The sequence below is a fragment of the Python bivittatus genome, unplaced genomic scaffold, assembly GCF_059951505.1.
Source record: "Python bivittatus isolate LINGU-HERP-01145 unplaced genomic scaffold, Pbiv_v1 ctg000020_np1212, whole genome shotgun sequence".
In the NCBI taxonomy this organism is placed as follows: domain Eukaryota; kingdom Metazoa; phylum Chordata; class Lepidosauria; order Squamata; family Pythonidae; genus Python; species Python bivittatus.
Genome location: NW_028277030.1, coordinates 93,168,382 through 93,194,592, shown reverse-complemented (window position 1 = coordinate 93,194,592; position 26,211 = coordinate 93,168,382). Strand labels below are relative to the sequence as shown.

The window sequence follows — 26,211 nt, the reverse complement described above, 5'->3', positions numbered from 1 at the left end:
TGGCTCACTTGCTTCACTTATTTCCAAATGGAAGGGACAGACCCTAGTTTATTAGTAAACCACATCCTGTTGAATACACAAGGTTCCCAGGTTGAATTTCCAGCATCTGAAGTTAAAGGAGCCTAGGTAGGAGGGCTGGGACAATCCCATTTGATAGCCTGGAAAACCAGTGTTATACTTGAGAAATATGCTAGACTAAAAGGACTTTTGTTTCTTCTTGTGCTTTTGTTCTTTGAAATTTGAGAATTATCAGTTCTAATTTATTTGTTGAAAGGACTTGCATCTCACAGCATAATCTTGGAGAGTTTGTGTGCCTTCTTGAATGCCAGTCCCAGGATTTAATGGCAGATGGTTTTTGTCTTTCCTGTTGAGTCTCCATGAGATGCCTTGCAGCAGGCTTTTGGCCCAAGGATCCTTGACTCTCTTTACTTTCTCATTATTTATCTGATTTAATCCCACCGCTACAGCTAAGGGAGATATTTTTGTTTGTTTTAGCATACCAATATTTTGACCTCAAAATGTAAAAATAGATTTAATACTAAACAGTGAAAAATGCTTGAAAGGATACTTAACATTAAAATTGACAAGATCAGACCACAATACATTTTTTTATAAAAAAACCATCTCTTTAATAAATGAATGGATTCAAGTTTATAATAGTTGGACATGACAACATAACAAAAGTCCAAATTTTCTGGCTATTTCATACAAATACTATGCATTACAGTAAACCTATCTTTAGTTTACAAAAATGTGTTGGTGAAAATTCACTATCTTTAACCACCTAAAAGTGAACGTTTTCTTCATCAGTTGTTAACAGAGTTGTATTGCATGTTTTCAAGAAGAACCTCACCACATTTTTATAATGAAACTATTATCCAGTTTATTAGTCTAGTCTGACATTTGTTAGCAATTTTTGACTTCTTGAATATGAGTGGCATTTTAAAAATGGCTTTAGTAAGACAAAACACCAAACAACTACAGTATTCTCTTTGATAAGAAACAAAATAGAAATTGGACAGGTCAGAGAACCCAAAATGTATTTCTTCTACCCGTTTTTTTTCTCTTTTCTTTTAAGCTTGAGATATCCAGTATTATAGGTAGAAAGTGTTTTTATCTTTAATGCACACTATGGCTACTGGGAGAAGTGCATTCCCTGCTGAGTAGTAATGCTGGTGAACATACCTTCAACTATTACTAGTTAGGAAAGCAGATTTTGGCAGGTTGGTTTGTTCAAGGAATCAAGTGTAGAATTGTTATAGCACACGTGATAAGTTACAGAACTCCCATCATTTCTTAAGATGTTGTAGCAGCTTCAGAGTTCAGCTGTTTGTGGGCATACAGTCACTATAAAATGCCACAATATGTATAATAGAAAATTCCAATAAAATCAGAATGAACAATCAAGTTATTAAATAATTGCTTTTACTTAGTATGCCATGTATTTCCTTGCATTCTTTACATGTCACAGCTGTGGATGATTATGAAGATATAAAATGTCACATAATGCTGTGATTAATAATTTAATAAAGCCAGTTACTTCATAAAAAATTAATGGAGATAGTTCCATCTAGTTCTGTATGGATAAAATTCCATGGCACTGGTAAAACTCCATATATGCCAAGAAATATGTGTATCAAGTTGTCCCTTCCTTGGAAGGAGTGGGGAAATCTTAATCTATCAGCACCCAGAATCTCAGGAGCACAGTTTACTTGGTTAATATGTAAACTTCCTTAACAGCTGAAGATTCAAACTGGGAAATCCCTTTTCCATGTCAGCTGAGAAACCAAATCTTCTATCCCATTGTCAGTTTACTGAGAAATACCTTATTTCTCTGATTTCAAAAGTGCATTCTCAGAAACCCAATTTAGATGATTGGTTAAAGAACAAAGAGTTTGGGACTTAAACATTAGATATCTTTTAAAATTAACCAGTGAAAAGTTACTCTACTTAAATCATAAATCCTAAACATGACTAGTAAGACAATTTAGTTGCTTACTAAAAGGACTGGCTACAATATGTAACATCTTTAATACTCCACATTTTAGACAATGATTACTTTTTTTTAACTTCCAACAGGATGATGTTACATACCTGAGTATTGTTTGCAATAGTAAATATATCTACAAAGGAGCATAAAATGATGTTATTAGAAGAATAGCTAATGCTATTCTCAATTAAGAGAAGTAATCAGCAAACCTATCAAAATAACATGCAAGAGTTCATGTTCTTCACCAACATAAGCCTCTGAAAGACTTGGTTTAAACATAGGTTCCAGTTGTCTCCTTTCCATGTAATTGGAAGATTCTTAGAGCAGCATATATAAATAAAAATCGATAATTGAAAAACCAATTTCAATTAGATGTCAGTACTACTGTTAATCCTTACCCCAATGAAAATATAACAGCAATAGAACATGTTAAATAGATGACATTCCTCTGGTAGTTTTGCGATTGATCACTCAATACATATTGCTATTTAATGGCACAAAAATGTCTATAACTTATTCATCGAAAACACTCGTTGATTCGGCTAAAACCACAGTGAGCTGGAGAAAGCATTTGGTTTCTTTGTTTGAATCTGACTGCTGAGAAAGGCAATTACAATTGTCACTTCTCTTCATGTTTCTAATACAGAATTCTATTTAACAACAGTTTACATCTGGTGGACAATCCACATTGTCAGTGTCCAAATTACCTATAATTTACCATGTCTAAATTAACTTGTCCAAGTTTATATGAATCTGTACTTATTTGTTATATCTGCATTCATCTTACAAGTTCAGGTTTTAAATGATATATGAAACAGGCACTGTTATCTGAGAATTTCAGAATGATTTTTCATATCTACAAATCAGACAAAAGTATGAGGCAATTGAAATTAAAACACTGCAATTTATCACCCAAAAGAATGCACTTGTATTTGTAATAAAATATTAATTTGCTCATTGTAAATTGGGAAAAAAAATTACATAGAAGTCACATTTTAGGAACACTTCACCTATATAGTAAGATTACTTCCTTTCTTTCTAAGACAAAATTCTTTGTATTGATAATTCTGTACCCTGTTTACACATAGCATTTACTAGTTCCTTATATATCAACAACAGTTGATACAGGCATATTCTAACCTATCCTATTCCAAGGCAGTATCAAGGAACACTGACTATTAGTATACTTCCACTGATGTTGATGAAGTTATGCAAGTTATTAGTTTTCTTTTAATGGCTGATACCCCTGGGGGATTTGTAAACAGCAGCACACAATACTGTAAACAGTTTAACTTCTGCTCAATTAGTCCAAGTCATTTGATTAGATTAAAATGAAGACTGCATTTGAGTTCTTCTTGAGTTCTTTCCATTTCATCAAGACACTTTTTTCACTACATATAAAATCCTGAGCAGAACACCATGGGTTTGAATTAGTTCTCTAATTGCAAACCAAAGACACCATCAAATGTCTATTTACTATTATATAATGGAAGTCAGTTATTGACAAAGCTTCCAAAGTAACAGTATTTTGGACTAAACCTATATTTTAGCATGATGGCCAGTTCTTGCCCCTGATGCCGAACTTGGCAAAGAAGCTGACGTTGCCGCATCTTCTGCTTCTTCTAGGACTTCCTGAAGCTCCTGACTTACGCTAGACTGAAGGGCAGCAGGTGTCAGCCATTCTTTTGGTAGACAACTCTGGAGAAAAGGAATACAGGAACTAAAATAGGCAAGACGATTCACCCAACGAGGAATCTCTTTTCCACAGAGAATCTAAATGGAATTAACACGTTAATCATTTTTTAAATTATATGTGGGCTCCCATCTGAAATCAATCATCTCTCTCTCTCAATTGAAATATTCAAATATGCAGTTATAGTACAAGATACATTTCTCCTAATATTGCCTGCCAGACTGATAATATGAGTTATAAATCAAATTTTCAGACAGAGGTAACTTTGGCAATTCTGAAAACAGCTGTAAACTGTGCATTCATTTTTTTTTCCCCAACAAAGACTAATTAGCACATAAGTACAATGAAATTTCATTTTAATGCACTATTTGGGTATTACTCCTGCATATCTATGAGATACAAAAGTATGTAATGATGGTAATCTATGTTATTTCCATAATAACACCACAATGCAAATGCCAGAAATAGTCATGTATGTTGTAATATTAACACCACTTTAACCACCTCTAGACTACATTAGATGTGCCAGACTTGTCAGTTACTTCAGGGTGCTGCCTAGGTGGAAATTTGGTCCACTGCATCCAAAGTCTGCGAAATGGGGGTCTATTAAATCAAAGTTTCACAATATACTGATAAAAAAACAATATAATAAACATTATTATAGAGGTCACCAATACTGTTCCAATTATCAGTTTTCCCTTATGCATTGTTTTCAATAAATAAAACAACAAATCCCACAGTGCCCTCAGTTGCATCTGAGAAAGCACAATGATTATACGCTCGTGAAATAATTCTTCGATAGCCTGACTGACCTCGTCTCCAGAGGTGGAAATTGAATATTTTGTCATTGCCAAGTGCAAACTGGAAACACAAGAGGTAACATATGGAGTCTATTTATGAGATATAAAAGTTACTTTATAAAATAAAGTTTTATAGCATCTATACAAATTAAACTTGCCTCTGATAAAGCTGAAGAAAAGTGATTGCAATTTTTGTGCATTAAGTGATAAGCATTTCCTTTAAATTCTTTTCCAAGTTCTTCTATAATTTTTTCTACATCTTCCTCCATGAAGTCAGTACTTCCAAGAACAACAGCTTCTCTGAAATAAAAGACTGAAAATTAAAGGATTCTTGCAATTCAGACTGGAGATGTTTTCATTTCCATTTTCTCTTGAGAACACAGATACACTTCTGTAAACCAGCCTTAATTTAAAACATATTAAACTGTCACTGTCTTCCACTACTTTTTGAACTTCATGTTCACTGGATATTTCACAATATCGCTTTTTTAAAAAATTATGCTCTTATATCTATGCACATCAGCCTACTTGTGTAAGTTTACCAATTATCCATGCTTTTTTATTTATAACGATTACAGCAACAGCATTTTTATATGACAGAACGACAAACAGCATCTTACTATTCTAAACAGGAATTAAGAGTGGCTCCTTTTATTAATAGGAAATGGGCAGCTATTTTTGTGTTCGATCATACAGTTTAGAATTTACAGGTTGTAGTAAACAGATATATGGAATCTGTTTAACTACATTTCAGAACATACCAATGAAAATTGCTTACTTAAATTTAAACGTTTCTCCTAATTCAGATGCATTGCCTGGTGAAATTTCAAATATTCCAGAAAAAGGATATGGATGACCACCATAAGCAAATTCTAAAAGACAAAATTCAAGACATTATCCTTAGTTAGTTGTCAGTAATGGCTCGTGTCCCCATATAAATAATTTTGTAGGCATGCTTAAAACTGATATACTGTAGATCATATACAAAATATTGCAACAAAATCTAGACAAAGCTCAAGGCTTGGTACATATAATATGCAAGATTTATATTTTAGTTGAGAGTATTATTAGTTTGTTAGACAGTAAGATGAATGCTATTTATGCCAAGTACCTTTATATATAAACCATGAATAAACTATTAGAACACTTACAGTAACGTTTGTTGCAAAAATAAGATTGAAGTTTAAGATTGGTATGCTGCTCCTTCCATTGTCCTCCCCCCCGCCAATTCCACTTGAATTATTCCTTTTAGTGAAAAAAAAAAAAGTAGGCTAAAGTAAGGTACATACCTCTGCCGTATATCTCAATTCCTGAGTGAAATACTCCAATTCCAAGGGAGGAAGTGTATTCATTCATCCAGTACTAGAAAAGAACATGGGAGGCTTAGCTAAAATTACATCCCACAGTCCAAGACAATTATCTCTGAATAGACACTTTTAATTAATTTTTCCTGAAGTCTTCCAAACATTTATTTTGAGCATTAAGAGAGTCATAGGTAGACCACAATCTGATTTAACTAGGCACTTAGGAAGCTCAATAACTGGATATATCATCATATACCCTAACTGGATATAACATGCATGTCCCTCCTCCCTATGTGATGCTGGACTCACAAAGTCATGACCGTAACTGGATATGATGTGTTCAACCTAATCCCATCAAGAAATGGGTGGCAGTCAGCTCTAGACTGTGTAATTAGCTAACCAAACCTAGCCACCGTCAAATTTAGTATACACTATTACTACTCAGGACCATAATCATTACACTTAAACTAGCTCTCAGTTTGAAATATAGAAGTAGTCAAACTGATTAGATAAATTTGTTAAATTTGTTAATTTGTTAAAACTAGGCCTGATCATGGAATTAGGAAACTATACATTTTACTAATGTTTTTAGGGAAAAAGAAATCTTTAGAACACATATTGTCTAAAAAGAAAAAAATAATTGGAACAAGTACACAGAATCAAAAAAAAAAAAAAGTCTCACGCACAGAGAACTTCAAATGCAGTAAATTATATTTATATGTGTGCATGTGTGTGTCAGTGGTCAAGGTAATTTTTTGCTAGTAGCAATTAAACTGTTTATCACTAAGGTAATCTCCCTTTTACATACTCCCTAGTATGAAATTCTACCCTTACAAAGATAGTGTCCCTAGAAGTAGCTCCATCTACATTTAAGTTTATAATTTTATCCCATATGCTTTATTGAGACTTGAACTAAAATCTTCTATAGCTGCCTGCATGAAATCTGCCACTTGAGATACTGATTGAAATGAAATTTGGGGAGTGATGCTTTAGTCCAATTACTTGTAGATAAATTAAAATCTTCCTAGAAGTAAGCAATAGCAAAAGTTCTCTCTTGTTATGGCCTCTTGACCCAGATACTAATAGTGATGGATCTGAAGAAAGCTGCTTTAAAGGTGAAACAAGTTTTAGGTCTTGATTTTCAAACTGACAGATCCAAATTATAATTTAGGGGAAATTTACCTTAACCTTTTTGCTATTCTCGACTTTAAAAAAATAATACTTTAGCCTTTACACAGAAAGTCATGTTGAAACTTAAGGGCGTTTAATAATTTTCCCAAGTTAGATCACCACTGCATATGCTTGGAAGGAACCATTGAATCAATAGCTCATGTTTTGTTGCACTGCCCATTATATAAAGACTGGCAATCTGTTCTGATATTTCCACTTCTTGCCAAGTGTATACGTATAGAGAATAAGGAAGATAACCTTGATGGAGATATGGAGGTTCCATTGCTGAGGCAACAGAGGCTAAAGCATTTTTAAAATCAAGAACATCCAGGTAACATTTGGATGTAGCTCAGACAGACACCTGAACTCACTGAACTACGAGGAGGTGGTACAGCACAATCAGACTTGCAACGTTCTGTTATTATAGCAAATCTCAAAAATAGTTGTAGACATCTTCTGGAGTTGATTTCACGGTCTAGTCTACCTAGTGGGGCCGGCCTGAGTCTAAGACTGGATATTATTTATTAGCAAACAATACCACTGTAATCTCTCAGAAAGTTATTAAATTTTGCTTTGTTGCAACCAGAAGCCAGTGGCTTTAAACCTGCTTAGGCTTAGAGTACCTAAGTGTTTGAGAGCTATAAGCACCTAAAACTATTTACTTTTTACTGTTGCTTATATATTTTAAAAAATATATCCCCTCTTATTTGATTTTAATTTATTTACTTGTTATTCTATTTCATTTGTTCATTATTTTAATCAATTTTATCACTCATACAAAAATAAGTATTTTCTTTTTTAATTTCATCTTTGACTGTAAATTCAAATAAAGGAAAATAAAATGTTGGACCAAGCAAGAACAGACTAAGAAGAAGTCTTTAATTATTACTATCTTGGAGGCTTTATAATTTCATGATAACTGTATACTATGATGAATCCTCTAATTCAAAACAGCATCCATTCTTACATTTGCACACTTTGTACACTTGCACAAAGTCAGGGATCTTGTAGGATTAGAGTCAGGTGTATGATTAACCAATTATACCAAGCAGGTGCTAATGATCATCAATTTCATATGTAGGTTGAAACACAGTCATTAACTGAAACAGAAACAGCTGTGTAGGAGGCTTAAAACTGGGTGAGGAACAGCCAATCTCTGCTACCAAGGTGAGGTTGTGGAAGACAGTTTCATGTCACAGGTCATACACCATGGCAACACTGTGTACAGCAACAAGACACAAGGTAGTTAGACTGCATCAGCAAGGTCTCTCCCAGGCAAACATTTCAAAGCAGACTGGGGTTTCAAGATGTGCTCTTCAAGCTCTTTTGAAGAAGCACAAAAAAAACAGGCAATGTTGAAGACCATAGATGCAGTGGTCGGCCAAGGAAACTTAATGCAGCAGATGAAAGACACATCGTCCTTACTTCCCTTCGACATCAGAAGATGTCCAGCAGTGCCATCAGCACAGAACTGGTGGAAACCAGTGGGACCCAGGTACACCCATCTGCTCTCCGGAGGTCTGACCAGAAGTGGTCTTCATGGAAGAATTGCAGCCAAAAAGCCATACCTCTGACATGGAAACAAGGCTAAGTGACTCAACTATGCATGAAAACATAGGAACTGGGGTGCAGAAAAATGGCAGCAGGTGCTCTGGACTGAGGAGTCAAAATTTGAAATATTTGGCTGTAGCAGGAGGCACTTTGTTTGCTGAAGGGCTGGAGAGCAGTACAGTAATGAGTGTCTGTAGGCAACAGTGAAGCATGCTGGAGGTTCCTTGCAGGTTTGGGGCTGCATTTCTGCAAATGGAGTTGGAGATTTGGTCAGGATCAATGGTGTCCTCAATGCTGAGAAATACAGGCAGACACTTATCCATCATGCCATACCATCAGGGAGGCGTGTGATTGGCCCCAAATTTATTCTGCAGCAGGACAACGACCCCAAACATGCAGCCAGCATCATGAAGAACTATCTTCAGCGTAAAGAACAAGGAGTCCTAGAAGTGATGGTCTGGCCCCCACAGAGCCCTGATCTCAACATCATCAAGTCTGTCTGGGATTACATGAAGAGACAGAAGGATTTGAGGCAGCCTACATCCACAGGAGTTCTATGGTTAGTTCTCCAAGATGTTTGGAACAGCCTACCTGCCGAGTTCCTTCAAAAACTGTGTGCAAATGTATCTAGAAGAATTGATGCTGTTTTGAAGGCAAAGGGTGGTCACACCAAATATTGATTTGAATTTCTCTTCTGTTTGCATTTTGTAAATTGATAAACATAAACAATTACAATATATATTTTTGAAAGCATTCTTACTTTACAGCATTTTTTCACACCTGCCTAAAACTTTTGCACAGTATTATAATTAAAAGAGAGACACTGAAATATGCAAAGACCTTCAGGCCAGAAGATTCTTGGAGCATAGCAAATGGCAGAAGCTGTCAGCCCTTCATGGTAGTTCAGACAAGAAGCACAAACCATGGGTACTAACGCTATCTTTATTGTAAGGTTACAGTAACAGAATCTTGCAAGTCTGAAAGCATTTCTCCCCTCCTTTACTTTTACTTTCCAGAAAACTAGGAAGGGTCCATTCTGAGACCACTTCCTGCTCCCCTTCTGTTTCTGTGGGCTGAGATATCTTTTGCATGACAGTTGTCTAGCCTGCAGCTCTTCTTCCTATCTTCCAACGTTATTCCCACATACCATTACAGAAGCAGAAAGAAGGTTACCCAAAGGAAGGTAAATAACATCAGCCAAATCAGACTTTCCTTTTACAAACAGGAGAGCTCATTGGAAACAGGTATACATTTTAAAAATAAAATATACAAAAACTAGAATTGCATTTGAGATCTCGAAGTTACCTAAAACAGCACCAAGGATAAATTGAACAATAAAAACTAGGTCAATTTCTAGTTTAGATCCATCCACACCTTTTATGGACTAAACAATTCTCAACCTTAAAAGGATTAGTAACAAATTCAGTAGTTTAAATTTCATACATATTAAAATTACATACCCTGTAAGAACTGATACAATAAATGTAAAAAATAGAAGTACATAGAACAAATACAATATGATGTGCAGAATTTTCAATCTCACGAAGTCCACAGAGATATTTACATTGAGCCAGAGGAAATCAATAAAACCAGCTGTATAAAAACCAAAGAAGAAAGAATTGGAGATTGTCTACTGGACACTTTGCTCAAATAACCTGTGCCTGAATTTAACTTCTGCAGCAAAAGCCCTGAATAATGCAAATTAAAGGATTAAACACCAAGTAGTATTTAATGACACTTATAAATCCAGTCCTTTTATTAACTCCATATTCTTAGCTTAAATTGGACATTTATCAGATAAATTTCCCAATTTTTCAATATAAGTAAGCTAAATGGAGTAAGGGACTTTAAAATTTTTGGCTAAGTAACAGTTTGGCTTTAAATATTTTGCCTTTCTGATATTGCTTCTGGTGATCCATTTAAATAATTAACATCTTCTTCCCCTCTGAATATAAAATATTATTTATTCATTAATTTACAAATAACATTTTTTAAAGCTAATTTAGGGTACACATCTTTTGTCTCTCCGGCGGGAAATATCAAAAACTTTATCAGATTCATATCCTACAGCTACACAATTAGTGTCTTAGCATTTGTGAACTTTGGCTGATCAAACCAGCTAAGTAGAGTCCACCTGGTTCGTATTTGGATGGGAGACCACCAGGATGGTGCAGACTGTAGGCTACATGAAGAATTTTTTTAAAAAAAGAAAGAAAATCAACCATTCTAGAAGATGACAGTGGTAAGCCACTTCTGTGCTGTTGCTAAGAAAATAACATGAATGCATCTATGTAGGTACCAGAGGTCAAGCTTGACTCAGAGGAGACCTGACTGTTACAGAACTAATAAAGATAATGGGCTTGAAGTATCTTTGTACAGGAAAGGCTTTTAAAGTGTTTGGGATGTTTTACTGTTTAGGCAACTAAGCCACATAATGACAGAGATATGATGAAGCACACACATACTACTAGATTTTGGGATATTCAGTAAGTATAACTGGCCGTAGTTCTAGGACCATTATTTCATGCAATGTGTACCATCAATGGATCTACAAAAAGTTGTAATGGCACCACTTAGAAATCTATTAAAAATATGTAAAATCTACCTGCCATGAAAATAAGGCATTGCAGAAGAGCTGAAATTAAGTGCCTTATGAAAGAAATGTAAAGATAAATTTGAAAACATACCAATTATTTTTAACTCTGACTACGAAAAATCTACCAAAGAAAGTAGATTTGCTTTATTCCGACAGTGATTACAAAATGAAAACAACCATATGTACAGGTAGTTCTTGGTTTATGACAGCAATTGGGAGTGGAATTTCCATCGCTAAGCAACTGAGTCATAAAGCACGATATCACTTGACTATATTGCTTAGAGATGGCAATTCTAGCAGTCCCAATTTCTGTCATTAAGCGAATCACCATGGGTTTTTGTGAACTCCTGTTGGCTTACCCACTGACTTCACTTGTCAGAAGCCAGCAAAGAAGGTCACAAATGGTGACCGCATGACCGCAGGGACGCTGCAATGGCTGGAATTCCAAGGACCAGTTGTAAGTCCTCCTTGTTAAGCGCCGTTGCAAGTTTGAATGGTTGCTGAACAAATGGTTGTAAACCGAGGACTACCTTTATTCAAATAGGATGGCCAACCACTGGAAATTTCTTAGATTTCCGCAAACAGCTTCCTCCAAAATTCACTTTGTTCCAAACTTTTGTTCCAAACTTTCTGAAAATTGCAGAAAAGGTTAAATTTAAAGTAGTTTTCTGCAATCTCTTTTATTTCTCAAAAGCTGACTGGCAGTGCTTGTTAAATCTATGTGTCTTATTATTTTGGTCTGGCAAAACACAAGACAGTGCCCCTGTTTTTCTTTGCCCAGTCTGTTTCTCCACAAAAAGCACAGCAAAGCTCCACATGTATGTTAGCAACCCTCAGCACATACAGGCAATGAGCTGCCCAATTATTGCTGCGATTGAAGAAGAGGAGAAGGCAGGGGAGCCATATCCACTTCGCAAAAGCTGGAGAAAAGCAAAGGCAGCCAGCAGTTACCAGCCCTTCCCTGTGCTACTAATTCATGGTGAATGAAATCGCAATAGGCTGCCTGACCACGCAACCCAATGGCTTTTCCTAAGGAAACAGACCTCCCTTCTGAATTCTCAGGTGGAATGTAATTGGCACAAATCAGAATGCAGCTGCACAAGCACCATCACAACTCACACTTTGGCTCAGCAATGAAGCCTTAGGCATATTTAAGACCAGTAAGATTCTGCAGAGAGACTGTGGGCTCAGCCATCTACTGTTCAATGTCTTGCTTATTCAAGCTGTTTGCACTGTCAACACAGAGTGGCTATTAACATATAATAAAATTACCAGAATTTGTTTTTATCTCTTGTAAATCCACAGAACACACTTAACTAAAATGTTCAATTATTGCACAAAAGTCTGAAATCACCAACATTAGCAAGAACACCTTATTTTAATGAGCTGAAATTAAGGATAGACAAGACATGCAGATCCAGACATCCTGTTTTTGCTGGTGCTGCACTTTTTCACTTCACCCCCAAAACACTTTCTAGCTTGAAGGTATTCATGAATCTCACCCTATTTCCAGATATTCAGATGGCATCTAAACACCACAACACTTAGACCAAAAACTTGATTTGAAAGTCAGATTTTCTGCAATTGATAAACCTGACCCACATATTTATGTATAGTAGATACCATGCTATTATGTTAACTAGAAGTTGTATATTATTTGAAGCCTGATGTCCTTTCATGAAACCAGACTGTGTAGGATGCATTATTGCAGTTAATTCCTTGTCAGTGTAACTGCTGAAATCTTACCATCAACATTTAACAGAGATACCGGATAATAACTTGGACACTAGGTGAAATCCTTATCAGCCTTCAAAATTATAGTGATATAAATCTTTATAATATGAAGCTGGCAGAGCTTTACTTTCATAAAATACTTAATGAGAGCTACTTTCTTGTTTAACTTTTTATACCCTCTCATCCAGGGACCTTTCCAGATTTCATCTGATCAACAGCATCATAGATGTGCTGTAACACTGAGGATGTAGCCAACTTTTCTGGCTCTACAACTAAAATTTCTGGAAGATTTATTACATTTAAATAAATATCTATATGCTGACTAGCTATAAATACATGCATAGAATATACATTTTTATAGAATTCAAAATACTGAAAATCAGTTTCATTATAGTTGGTGTAATTTGTTCTTCAAAAATCTCTTATTAAAGTTGTTATTTTACTTTGTTGCAAGTGGTTCAAATGAGAAGCCAATAATTCTCCAGGTTTTCTTCCTCATCCCCAATACGTTTGTTTCATTTGTTTTAAAAACATATTCTGTGTCCAAATCATATAATTCAAGTTTTGTGATCCTGTATACATGTTTTTTGATCCAAAAGCATAGGCTATTATCTTACCACAGATAAATACTTTAAATGTATCTCAAACTATTCCCATATTATTTGAACCCCTATTGATTTGATCTATTTATATCTCTATTTTGTTGTTCCACAAACTGAAATCTTCCAACAAAGAAGTATTAAAATACAGGTAGTCCTCACTTACCAACCGCAATTGGGACCAGCAACTCTGTTGTTTAGCAATGTGGTCGTAACATGAAATATCATGTGACCACGCCCGATGTACGATTTCCTGCTGGCTGCAGTCATGAAGCAAATCACCCACGGTTGTTAAGCATGACATCACGTGACTGTAGCTTGTGATTTCCTGCTGGCTTCCCCATTGATTTTGCTTGTTGGAAGCTGGCTATGAAGGTCACAAATGGCGATCATGTGACTATGGGATGCTACAACCATTGTACATGAGTGCTGGTTGCCAAGCACACAAATTGTGATCAAGTGACTGTGGGGACGCTGCAATGGCTGCAACTTCAAGGACTGGTTGCAAGTCTCCTTATTCAGCACCATCATAACTTCAAATGATCACTGAACAAATGGTTGGTAAGGGAGGACTACCTGTACTATATCCCACTAACTGGGATACGTTTATCCAAAATCCGTAACATTACTATGGGTGTATGATTAGAAATTCAAACTGAGCCAATGTTACATATTTCAACTACATTAACCATCAAAAATATTAAAAAATAATCTAATCTTGAGCATGTCCCAGAAGGGTTAGGGTAGCCTGTTGGGCTTAAACATTCTTCGTATGTCCATTGAATTAAATTTCTAAATTGATGTATAGAGAACATTATGATTTGGGGGGCTCATTTTCTTTTTTGAAATTTTATTCTGGTCCAGAACGAATTTAAAAGCCTCTGTGGCAACTATCATCTGCTTTCCCTGTAGCATAAAGGGATTAGCAAAACTGTATATCAGATTTATCTGATATACAGATAAACATTTATCCATGCCATCTGATAATTTCCACATTTGGCTATTAAAATTACATAATGACCTTCAAAATCTAAAATCTTTTGTTCAGGGATAAAACTAGAAGGTGTTTTCCATATAATTTCCATTCTGACAGATTTTGAATCTCCACTTCTTTGTTCAATTCATTTTCTTGCTAATATATTTTTTTTCATTTGGAAGAATATATTTCTTATAAGCAAAAAAATGACATAATTTCAATTAATAAAACATCTGCCTTCCTTCAGGTATCCCTCTCAGTTCTTTAATGTTCCATGACACAAATTTTATTTATTTGTAATTTCAATTTCTAAGGCTGACCCCCTTGCCAATGATTCTGGATGGCTTATAAGGGATTAACAATAGTTAATAATAAAAATGACAATAGAAAAAGAATCACTGTGCTGGTAGAAAACAAACTCAATTACCTCTCAATTAGCAGATTCATCTATCATCCCAGCCTAGTCCCCATGCAAAGAGCCAGGCCTGTCCTTTTAAAGGACAGCAGGGTCAAGGCCATATGCAATTATCATTAAAGGGAAAAAAAAGCTGTCCAGGTAATCCTTGACTTATGACCATAATAGGGACTGGAAGATTCATCGTTAAGCGGTGTGCCTGTTAAGGCATCACATGACCACACACAATTTTACAACCTTTTTTGCCGTGGTTGTTAAGTGAATCACATGGTTCCCCATTGACTTTGCTTGTCGGAGGCTGGCTGGGAAGGTCACAAATGGCAATCACATGACCATAGGACGCTGCAACTGTCATAAATACATGTCATAAGAACCCAAAAAGAAATTTTATGTAAGCAATCAGTTGACTCTCCAAACCAATACATCATTTCTGAGTAGAGTACTGTAGAACTACTACCTCTGGATGGGAAAATGCCTGTTTGAGATAATTAGCAATATATTCAGGATCACAAAATTTCCTGACACCAATTTCTAAGAATAAGCCAAATATTGCACACTATAGGAAGAAAGTCCTTATTCCATGTCTGGCAATGAGACAAGCTTGGTGAAATTCTTGGTGCTTCTATATCACTCTAAAAGATAGATCTGGTAACAACATAAGCTTCTTTTCCACACAGTCCAGATTTGTTGCCATTACAGCTGCTTATACTGCTTTTTCTTAGTCAGATCTCCAAAGAATGACAACAGTATTAGGAGATTTTGAAGACCTATATCTAGAGGACACACAAGAAGCTATTTGAATAGATTCTGCTTAGTGTATATGAAACAAGTCCAAAAAACATTTTGATAGCTTCTGTTAAAGAGAATCTTCTGCTTTCTTGACTTTGGATGCTATCCAAAACTTCTGGGTAAGACACCAACTCTTTAGTTATTGTTATGTCTCGAGCAATTAAAGCTGCAATTAATTTCTGATCTGCTTCAATCTTAGCTTTTTGTTCTTTAACTGCTACTTGATCTTGCTCTATTTCCTCTTGATCTCATCAACCTTATCAGCAAATTCTGAGAAAAATACCGATTTAGTGAATTTAATGTGACAAGAATCTGAAAACTGATTACTTTCTAAGGAATAATATCAGATGGAATTTCGAGTGTAAAGATACTCCCTGTGTATCTCCCAACTGGATGGGTGTCAGCAAGAATTCCCACCAAGTGGGGGAGAATAAATAGTTTCTGGCTTGACGCCTTATTCCATAATGCAATTACAGCCTCCCCAGAAGTCAAGACTGAGAAGGTGGCTGTGCTGTAGGAGAAGGAAGAGCCTGCTTCTTAACCTGGAGGCATTATTATCTTCCTAAAATAAAAGAAACTGCAGAAGCATTTTTTAAAGATTTTTTTAAATCCCGCCTTTATTATTTTTATAAATAACTCAAGGTGGTGAACATACCTAATACTCTTCCTCCTCCTATTTTCCCCACATCAATAACCCTGTGAGGTGAGTTGGGCTGAGATTTAATTAAATGTTCGGCCTGCCAGCTCTCCTCAAGCACAGTCTACAAACTTTAATTCTGCAGCTGTTAGGGAGAAAGAAATAAACTGCATCTTGGCACATTACCATATTAATGCCTAGGAACCATCTTAAAAGGGGAAGGAACATTAAAAATATAACATGGAGAGTATATTCAACTACTGAATGGAAACAGAGTTTGTCACACATGATTAAAATTAATTCTCAACTAATCCAAGATATGCTAGCATACCTCTCTTTTACTCCTACAACTTTTGAATGGGGGAACATAGAACAAGAATTATATCTGTATCACTGGTAACAGAATTACATGACGCTTCCTTTACTGTAATTTTCTTTCTTTTTTTTTTTTAGGGGAAAAAAAGATTGCAACAGTCATGTTATGCTGTGGTATCAAAAATGACAAGGATCACAGTAATTAAAGCATCCCAGGATGATAGATCACAGAATTACACACACACACACATTTTAACTCTAAAACTTGTTACATCCTTGTAACTTTTTTGAGCTCTTGCTATTTCCACCAAGAGGTTTTTGATTGTATCAGGCACAATCAAAATAAATAAATAATTCAGAATATAATATTATGAGTTGTTAATTAAAGTCTCAATTTTGCTACTGATTTTTTTTTTAATTAGCTATGTGCTTTTTTTTTTCCATTCTGGGGATTCCCTTTATCTTTTTTGCTACAGTGATTCTTCAGGAATATAATACCTGAGACTTTTAGCTGAAGTTTCCTCAGGATCTCTGCTGCATGGCTGGAATAAGATGCAGGGAAGAATCTACCTTCCAATTTAATCATGATTTTGATTGAAAATATCAATTTTAAGGGAACCCAGAATTCTTTATGAAGCTTGTGATCAGCTGAAGCTTTTTTCTTCTGTTTAAGGTACCTGCACTGAAGTCTTGAAATAATTGGGCCTTTTGTTCCTTGAATTTGAAATCAATATGGTTTTAACATGTGTTTGGTTACTTCCTTTAGTAGGACAATATAAAAGTGTATCATACCTCTAGGTGATCTGCAGTTTGGCTTTACCTAAAGAACCAAAGAGTTCTTTGAATATCTTTTTTCAAAATTTTATTCAAAGGAAGAATAGTGTCAAGCTCCACTCTAGAATAATTTGTACAGTGTTACCTTACTGTTTCAATTCTGGAAACCTATAAGACACAAGCTGAGGTAGCATCTTTGTAGTCTTCAACCCTGATCTGTAGTAAATTTATTAATAATATGAGCAAAAATCTTTTATTTCTTCTTTGCTAGCCTGGCATAGCCACTTAACTGCATTTGTGGCGGCTGACTATTCATCAAGTTTTGATTACCATCTTACTTCTATGTGAGAAAAAGCTCTCACTGGCTTTTCTCTCACATCATATTTCTTTATATTCCACTCCAGCCAAATCCTACATAACTGGTAGAGATGTGATCCAGCAGTTTTCCTCTGCTTTCAGCCCTTTTGGTTGTTTTTGACTTGCAGGGTGATTCTGTTTCCACTCAACTTCTACTTAATCTTTGCACTGCCCTCTAGACAGTCCTCTTTCAGAAATCTGCTGCTAAGCGTTTTTTTTTTTAATTCTTCACAAGCTGCCAGTTCAGCCATGAATCAATTCCAGATCTTTTTCCAGCAAGGTGTTTCAAACTGGAAGGCATAGTTGTCTTGAGTTTCACTCCCTTCAGCCATAAAAGAACTCATCTATTCACTGGATCTATTCAGATAATTCAGCAAGCCAGGCTTATGGCTTAGTCAGATCCCTAGATCTTCCTGCATGCCAGAAAGGACTAATGAGCTGTCACTCATGCGGTAAACGTAACTTGCCATGTCACTATACTAGGCACAATGGCTTTTTCCACCTGGAACTGCCAGAGAAAGAAGCTATAAACAAACAAAAACCATCTGTGTTTCTATGATGGTTCTATCTGACTACTGGTTTCCACATCATGCTAAATGGTTTGTTCGGTTTTAGTGCATTGTGTTTATGGGAACCCACCACTGTGGTGTATAACCTATGGTTTACAGCTCTTCATTATGGGTGAACTCAGCTTGTGTTTCCTCATTAAGCAAGTCATTGAGTTCAGCTGCTTGCCTTGAGGAATTGTTTCTCTTCCCAATGATGCAGAATATGACTGCTTAATCCTGGCACAGTCTATTCCAGTGTTTCTCAACCTCCCCAACTTTAAGATGTGTGGACTTCAACTCCCAGGATTTCCCAGTTTGTTTATTCAATCATTTCTTTAAGTATAAAATATTATGGTGTACACTGGCATACCAACATTATACTAGCTATGCTTCACTTCTAGCCAGAGGTCAGTTACCAGGGAGCATAGGTGATCTTCAGTAGCCATTAGGGAACACATGATTTGGAAATTTTTACATATTATTTATAGGCTATTATTTGTGGATAGTAAATTTTGTTGCAAATAGGGATCTGAGTACTGTATTGGCTTTGCTCCTCAAATACTCCATGTTGATTGACATAGCAGGCTATATCTCATTTAAAAATGTTTTAAACAGATGTACAGTGGTACCTCGGGATACGAACTTAATCCGTTCCGTGACTCTGGGCGTATCCCGAGTTGGTCGTAACCCGAAGGAAATTTCCCCATAGGGTTCAATGTAAATCCGGTTAATCCGTTCCGCCCTCCGAATTTGGTCGCACCCCGAGGCAAATTTCCCCATAGGGTTCAATGTAAATCCGGTTAATCTGTTCCGCCCTCCGCCCGAATTTGGTCGCAACCCGAGGCAATTTCCCATAAGGTTCAATGTAATTACCGTTAATCCGTTCTGGCGTCCATGGACCACGCATCAGGCGGGAAAGCGGCCGGGCGCGGCGTGGTGCGGCGCAAAAACGGCCAGGTGCAGCGCAGCGCGGCACGGCACGAAAACGGCCCGGTGCGAAAACGGCCCGGTGTGAAAACGGCCTGGCGCGGCGCGAAAACAGCCCAGCGCGGCGCGGCGCGGCGCGAAAACAGCCTGGCGCGGCGCAAAAACGGCCGCGGACCACGTGGCAGGGCCGGAAAAACAGCCGCGGACCATGTGGCACAGGCGGAAAAATGGCCGCGGACCACGTGGCACGGGCAGAAAATGGCCACGGACCACGTGGCACGGTGGAAAATGGCCGCCGATCCGGTTCGTACCCCGAGGCGGAGTTCGCAAACCGAGGTAAATTTTTGGGGCCGGAGCTGGTCGTAACCCGAAAAATTCGCAAGCAGAGGCGTTCGTATCCCGAGGTATCACTGTATTTAGAAAGAGAATTGTCATTGTAAATACTAAGAGCAAAATCCTTATATACAGCTATTAATGAAGTGAATGTTTAGTTCATTTTGGTAAGTACAAATAATTGTATGCTCTTTTACTTTATCTGTTCTAGTTTCCAATAAATATATAACACTTAAGTCTGTGTTTGAAACAATCCCTTTCAGATCTCCCATTATTGTAAGAAACCATTGCAAAAATTATTCAAAAGTATATTGAATTAAAGTTATTAATTACATATGTAGGGAAATGCAAGAACTATCAATAAAGAATACTTATAGTGCTGGCCTATGTAAAACTACTAAAAAACAAGTCCCACTGTGTTTATAGGAATTGCTCTGTATTAAGTATGTTCTCACTCCATTTAGCATGCCAACTTCTTTTTCCTTCCTCATGCCTTTCCCCCTTCTTTGTCTTATCTTTTTATGTGGCAGTGACCTTGGCTGATGCCAAAAAACTGAAGCAGGACCACAAGTGGTTAGTATTTGGATGAGAGCCCACCAGGGAATTCCAGAGCTTTTGGCTAGAGTAGGAAGTAGAAAAACATCCAGGAAGAAGATAGTGGCAAACCCTTCTATGCTGTTGCTAAGAAAACAACATGGATGTGTCTGTGTAATCACCAGGAGTTGAGCTTGACTCAAGGGAGACTTTACCTAACCCTCAGAAAGGGACTTGTTTTTATTAATCTGTAAACTACTAAGTTTTTCTGGCTGAAGAGCAAGATATAAATAATTTATTAAACAACAGGTTAGGAAAACAAATACATATTCCTCCATTGCTCATTCTTTTTTACTAAGTGAAATAAATAATAAGCACTCCAAACTGATGTTCTTGGGATGTCAGTTCCCATTATCATCAGTTACTCTATAATGATTACAGTATGTGCATATCCTAGGTTTCAAGATCATAAAAATTATCAGGCCAGAATAATCGCACAGAACAAGCAGCTATATTTGTGAGACAGCTTAAAGAACATTTGTTTCTGCTCTAAATCACTCTCCAAATTTATTTACACAGCAGTGGAATGTAATTACAAAAATGAATAATAATATATCTTTATAATTATATACAAAGAATCTTCCAGGAAATTATTAGAAATTTTAGGATTTGAGGAACAGCATTCTTACTTCTGTGTGCAAATTCCCATGAGTTTTGAATGAGCAAATCTATAATCTTATGTGCTCAATAATTTTGGCAAACTATGAAAGTTATTGTGTTCATTCCAACACATGCCTGAGGAACTGAATTGCTTTTGGATGCATAGATCAGGATAAATAATACATACCACCATACACATTCCTAGTACAAACATGTGTCAGTGCTAATGCAAGAGATATACTATAGGAAACAGCTTCTGGTTCAAGCTGTCACTACATTTGTGTCACATTCACCCCAAAAATGTATATAGGTCGTAAGGTCGCTATTCCTCACAAGTACATGGTTATATAGTTGTCGCTCACCCAGCAACAAGGCTGTTTCAACTGCAGACATGTATTCAGATGTTGTGATGCAGAGCACCACTGGAAACTGGAACAAGTAGGAAAATCTGAAACTGCCTCACTTCCTAACTCAGCAAAATGCAAAGAGAAAAATCTCCTGGCATCAATCTGACAATCCTAAATAAGTGTTAAAGGGACAGAACATATGGGGAAAAATATTTATTATTATGTTTTACCCTCCATCTATGCTTTTAAGTGGTATATATAAATCCTTTCTGTTTTGCTCTCAAAACAGTGTATTTTATGTCACAATAGTTTGTGACATAAAATATTTAAACCATGTCTGCAGTTATAACTGAGGAGGAGAAGAATCCATGTCCATAGTTAGCTTCATAGCTAGTGGGCATCTTATCCCAGGTCTTCCTGTTCAAATTCCAATATTTTATTCTCTACATCAAAGATGTCTTGCAGATGGCTGACAATCACCATTTCTCAAATACAGAAAGATGAAAGTTGAACCTGATCTGCAATTATAACATTACATTTGACTTTGCTCACACAGACAAACCCCCCCATTATATTAGAAAGTAATGTCCATAGCAGCTAATAAGAGTTACGTATCTGCTTTATTTATTAAATTTATATGCCACCCATCTCCCCCAATTTACAGAACAAAGAAAATCTTGAAGTAATCCACTGAGACCCCAAGCAATTTTCAAGTCATGGAGGGGGGTGGGCAAGGAGAAGAAGAACCACTCCTCTACACCATACTGATACTTAGTGTTTAAAAATACTAACTTCATCTGACAATAGGGAACCCTAATTTTATTACAACCCATCAGTGACAAACATTGATATTTTTGTCCAGATAAATCTGGTTCCCATCTGGTTTATCAAGTTGGATTATTCAACTCCAAGTAAACAAACAGGATTTGTTTCTTGCTGAAATGCTATATCACAAGTCTAGGATTTACAGCTGTTCATTACTAACTTGCTACATGAAGCAGTTAAAAGATCAGACACCAACTGTCTCCAGGCTCAGGATGTTGCAACTTCTTGATACTGCTGCTTGACTGTTGCCAAAGACATAGAATATAAAGACCTAATGTACATCCTTGTCAAGAAATGTGCAGCTATTATTTCCCACCATTTTCTATTTAAATAATTCATATTACTGTAGACCAGTGTTTCTCCACCTTGGCAAATTGCAGATGTGTGGACTTCAACTCCCATGCTGGCTGGGGAATTCTGAGAATCAAAGTCCACACATCTTCAAGCTGCCAAGGTTGAAAAACACTTCTGTAGACAATAGGTGTTTCTACAAATATTTGCAACAACAAAATGAATGCATAAAAGTATACATTCATTCAAAACCTTTTGCAGATTCTGTGTGAATAAAAGGCACTCAAAAGATGACATAACTTTTATTAAAAGTACCTCAAACTTCAGAAGCATTAAAGTAACAGGCATTTTACAATTTCACACGCAGAATTAAATGGATGTTTACCTTTTTGCTCTTCATGATTTATTTAGAACTATTTCTTTAATGCAGATGCAAGATGCTATATTTTCCATCTTCTTATATTTTGTACATTTATATTACTCCATATTTCCAAGGAATTCAAGGTGATGTACACTGTTTTATTTCCATCCTATTTTATTCCCACAACAGTTTAACAGGCAGATGTTTTACTCCTATTCTAGTTTAACACTATGACCCATTTCTAATGGCTTCAGGCCTGCATGATTGATTTTGATATTTGCTAAAACCTTGAGCTTTTGTAAACCGTGAGAACTACTAACCAGAGCCAGATACAACAGAACAACTAAGGTGAGCAGACGTACATTATGTGTACGATAAAGATATGTTATGATAAGGAACAGAATGATTATAGAAGCAAACCCCAAGCCCTTTAATACACAATTCCAGTTACAGATTTATCATAGCTTTAAATCTATGTTCATCCCACCTCTTATTACACTATGCTAGCTTTCCCTGCTAGAAAACAGTTCTGCAACACTGAAGAAAAATAAATTAAATGAGAATGATATGATCTCTGAGTTACTTATGATCCACCAAGTAAATTATTACAAAACTTTAGCCTTAAACAAGAGTAAAATATCTCACAAATTTTCCTTGCATATAAACAAAGCTAGCACCATAATTTAGAAACATTAAAGTCATGTTAGTAGACAAGAACAGACCTGCTCGAAAAGATATTTTCCACCATGAAATAACATTTAATCTTTTTGGTTACTCTCCACCTTTTTCTTTCCAAAGGCAAACAAACATGTAAGGTTGTGATCTTTAAGGCTTTCCCACAGTGTAAACAATTGAAGGACTCATGTCCCAGCTAACTCATTATGAAAACGATAGATAGATAGATAGATAGATAGATAGATAGATAGATAGATAGATAGATAGATAGATAGATAGATAGATAGATTTAGTAAACTATACCTACTGGTTGAACACCTGAGTGAATCCGGCACCCGACAGGAGAGAAGTGAAATCATACACACCTGTTGCTAGGACTTCCGAGCTCCTGCTAATCCCACCGAGCCCATTCCTTGTTTCCAAATTGTTACAGCACCTTTCAGCGAGATAACTATTTGAAAACTGAGGGTGGGTCGGCGGGCGGGGAGATACTGCACTGACAAGAACTTCTGAAAGGCGAAAGAAGCCTCCCGTTCTTAACTTGAACGTCGAGAAGCTAAGGCGAAATTCTCCAAGGCTGGGAGAGAGTGAGGGAGATACAAAAACGGAAGAGTCGCTTTTGTGCCTGAGAGCCGGCCAGCTGTCCCCGGCAGAAGGTGAAAAAAGAAAAAAGAAAAAAGGCCTGGCTTAAAAGCTAAGGGTTGGAAGCGCCGGGTTACCCGCTCCTTAGGCGGAGCCCTCGCCCGCCCGGTCACTCACCATGTCGTAGACGTTGAGGACCACCAGCTGGTTCGCCATCCTTCCTGCTTTCAAGCGGGGGCCCCTCTCAGGCCGAGGACGGCGGCGGCCTCAGGGCGCTCACGGGTGGGACCCCGGGCGGATGCCGTCTTCTCGCCCTGCCTCTTGCGGAGGGGTGGGAGGAGGTGGAAGAGGCCGCCAGCCGCATGGAGCCGCCTCCAGTGCGGGGAAGGGGAAGCCGGGGCTGCACCCCCAGGAATCACGCTCGCGCCAAGCGAGACAGAGAAGCGGGACCCAGCCGGCACGACTCCGCCTCTCCGCTTGCTTCTGGGACCTGGCTGGTCCGGACCCGACCGGCCTTTCTTCAGGCGAGGGACCGCGGGCAAAGAACCTTCCCCGAGGATCAGCTGCTTGGTTGTCTTCAACCTTGGTCCCAGCGCTGCAGAAGAAGCTCTCAAGCCAGCCGCACCTTCCGCGGGGGCAGATGGACGCCAAACTACAATTCCCAGCGTGCACTACGGCAGGAACCCAAGCCCCAGTGGGGCGAGCAGATCGGGGTGAAGTACGAATTCTACTATCTGCGTTCCACTTTATCAAAGAAAAAGGCTTAGAATGTTTAAGGGTTCGCTGCAACTTGAGCTGTTCTCGGTGAAATATATTATGCTGCCCTGTGATCCCGTATTGGAAAGATATGTAAGGAACACGACTGATAACATTGCTCATTATTTCTCCCTGACCTACTCGTTATGTCGAGAACTAGATACTGTGAGGTGGTGTTCACTCATGAGACCGCATAACTAGTCCATAGTTACCAACTCTTCAGAAACAAAATCTGTTGCCAGAACAGACTTCACTTTTTTTTCATTAGGTCCTTGGAAGTCCCAGCCAATCAGTACAAAGGTTTAGAATGAAAGGATACTGAGTCCAAAAAACTGAAGTGGGTTCACAGCTCTTCTGTAAAATTAATAAATAAATGCGGTCCTAATTACCTAAAGCTTTTTTTTTCTTTCAGCAGTACAGTATATGAAGATAGAGGAGCCATTGCTCTAGTAGTTATTGTTAGTCTGAGGTCAAAAGCCTCGGCCAATCTACAAATCATTCTGAAATATATCAACACCTATCTAGTTAACAGCCCCTCTCTCAATGTCAGACATCCTCATGCCCATCTGCTGAGGGTTGTTTCCCCTTCTGGCCTGTACAACTCCCAGCACCTAGAGCAGGCAGGATAGAAGATGCTGCTAAAAAAAGTTGCTGCCAATACTACAGTCCCACCAACTGCCTTGTCAGTAGTTGTTCCCTTTCTGCCTATAATTATCTCAAGCACATTTAGAAACAGATTATTTGAAGAGCAAAGTTGTAGTCCCAATTATCAAAATAGCTATGATAGAATTAATGCAGTACTGCTGCAAAATCCATAAAAAACAAACAGCCTCTGTGCTTTGTATGAGTTTTGGGAAATTTAGGCCTTGCTCCCTGCTTCGAAGTGAGAGTTTCTGTGTGATTATCAGCAAGCTCCTAGAATAGTGAGAATAGAGAGTCTGTAAATAGGCATGTCTTAATAAAATCTAGACAGGTTTGTGGGCCTATGCAATGAAAACATGCAGTGAAAATATCACAGAAATAGTCAATATTTCAAAAAACAATGGTAATCTCATAATCACCCTGAAAATCAAGAGAAAATACAGAAGTATGTTGCTTTTATACATGACTTTTAAAAAATTTATATGCTTAACATGTGTTTCTCCTACCCTTCTTTAACTACATAATTTATGGCATATATTCCTCTTACCTTTGGTTAACTGAAGGCATGTGCTGACCTGGTACTCTCAGCTCTGAAGTAGAAGGTGTTGAATGTTTATGTCTGAAATCCTATGATGAAGTATTTGTAAGTTCCAGCCAATTAAGTACTAATAATGTGCTCTGGAGACTGTGTAGTGCTCTTTGTTACAACATGTGGAATTTCCCCTTAGTGGCTTTGGTTTTGGGGCCTGCCAGTTCTAGGACTATGCCATCTTTGGTGCTAGATGGGTGGTACAGCCCCAGATAGACTCGGTGAGCAATCTGGGTCCTTCTGGATTCACGACTCCTTGAAGAGGAGGTGGCAGTTGTGGCTAGGAGGGCCTTTGCACAGCTTTGTGTTGTGCACCAGTTATGCCTGTTCCTGGATCAAGGGGCTCTGTTCACAATTACTCATGCCCTAGTCACTTCCCAGTTGGATTACTGTAATGCGCTCTACATGAAGCTGCCCTTGAAGAGTATCCGGAAGCTTCAG

The 26,211-nt window shown here is 37.4% G+C and overlaps 1 protein-coding gene across 3 annotated transcripts; it reads right to left on the bottom strand.

Annotated features, from left to right (window-relative positions):
* Positions 1–601: 601 nt before the first annotated feature.
* Positions 602–24,500, bottom strand: DESI2 (desumoylating isopeptidase 2). Of its 3 annotated transcripts, none has more exons than XM_025168828.2 (5): positions 23,961–24,500; positions 5,773–5,845; positions 5,262–5,355; positions 4,642–4,783; positions 602–3,688 (listed from the first exon to the last, which is right to left on the bottom strand). In XM_025168828.2, exons 1-5 carry the CDS (start codon positions 23,997–23,999, stop codon positions 3,530–3,532), a joined length of 507 nt encoding a protein of 168 aa, XP_025024596.1. In that variant the 5' UTR covers positions 24,000–24,500; the 3' UTR covers positions 602–3,529. The 3 variants fall into 3 exon arrangements, with proteins under 3 accessions (XP_025024596.1, XP_007431673.1, XP_025024595.1); XM_007431611.4 differs by having other exon boundaries at positions 603–3,763; XM_025168827.2 differs by lacking the exon at positions 23,961–24,500 and adding an exon at positions 23,567–23,903 and having other exon boundaries at positions 603–3,763.
* Positions 24,501–26,211: the final 1,711 nt, after the last annotated feature.

Coding starts and splice junctions, on each gene's coding strand:
- DESI2 (XM_007431611.4), bottom strand. CDS start 23,999: ATGGCGAACCAGCTGGTGGTCCTCAACGTCTACGACATG. Junction 5,846..23,960: donor TCCTCAACGTCTACGACATG/GTGAGTGACCGG, acceptor GTTCTTTTCTAG/TACTGGATGAATGAATACAC. Junction 4,784..5,261: donor GGAGAAACGTTTAAATTTAA/GTAAGCAATTTT, acceptor CTTTTATTTCAG/AGAAGCTGTTGTTCTTGGAA.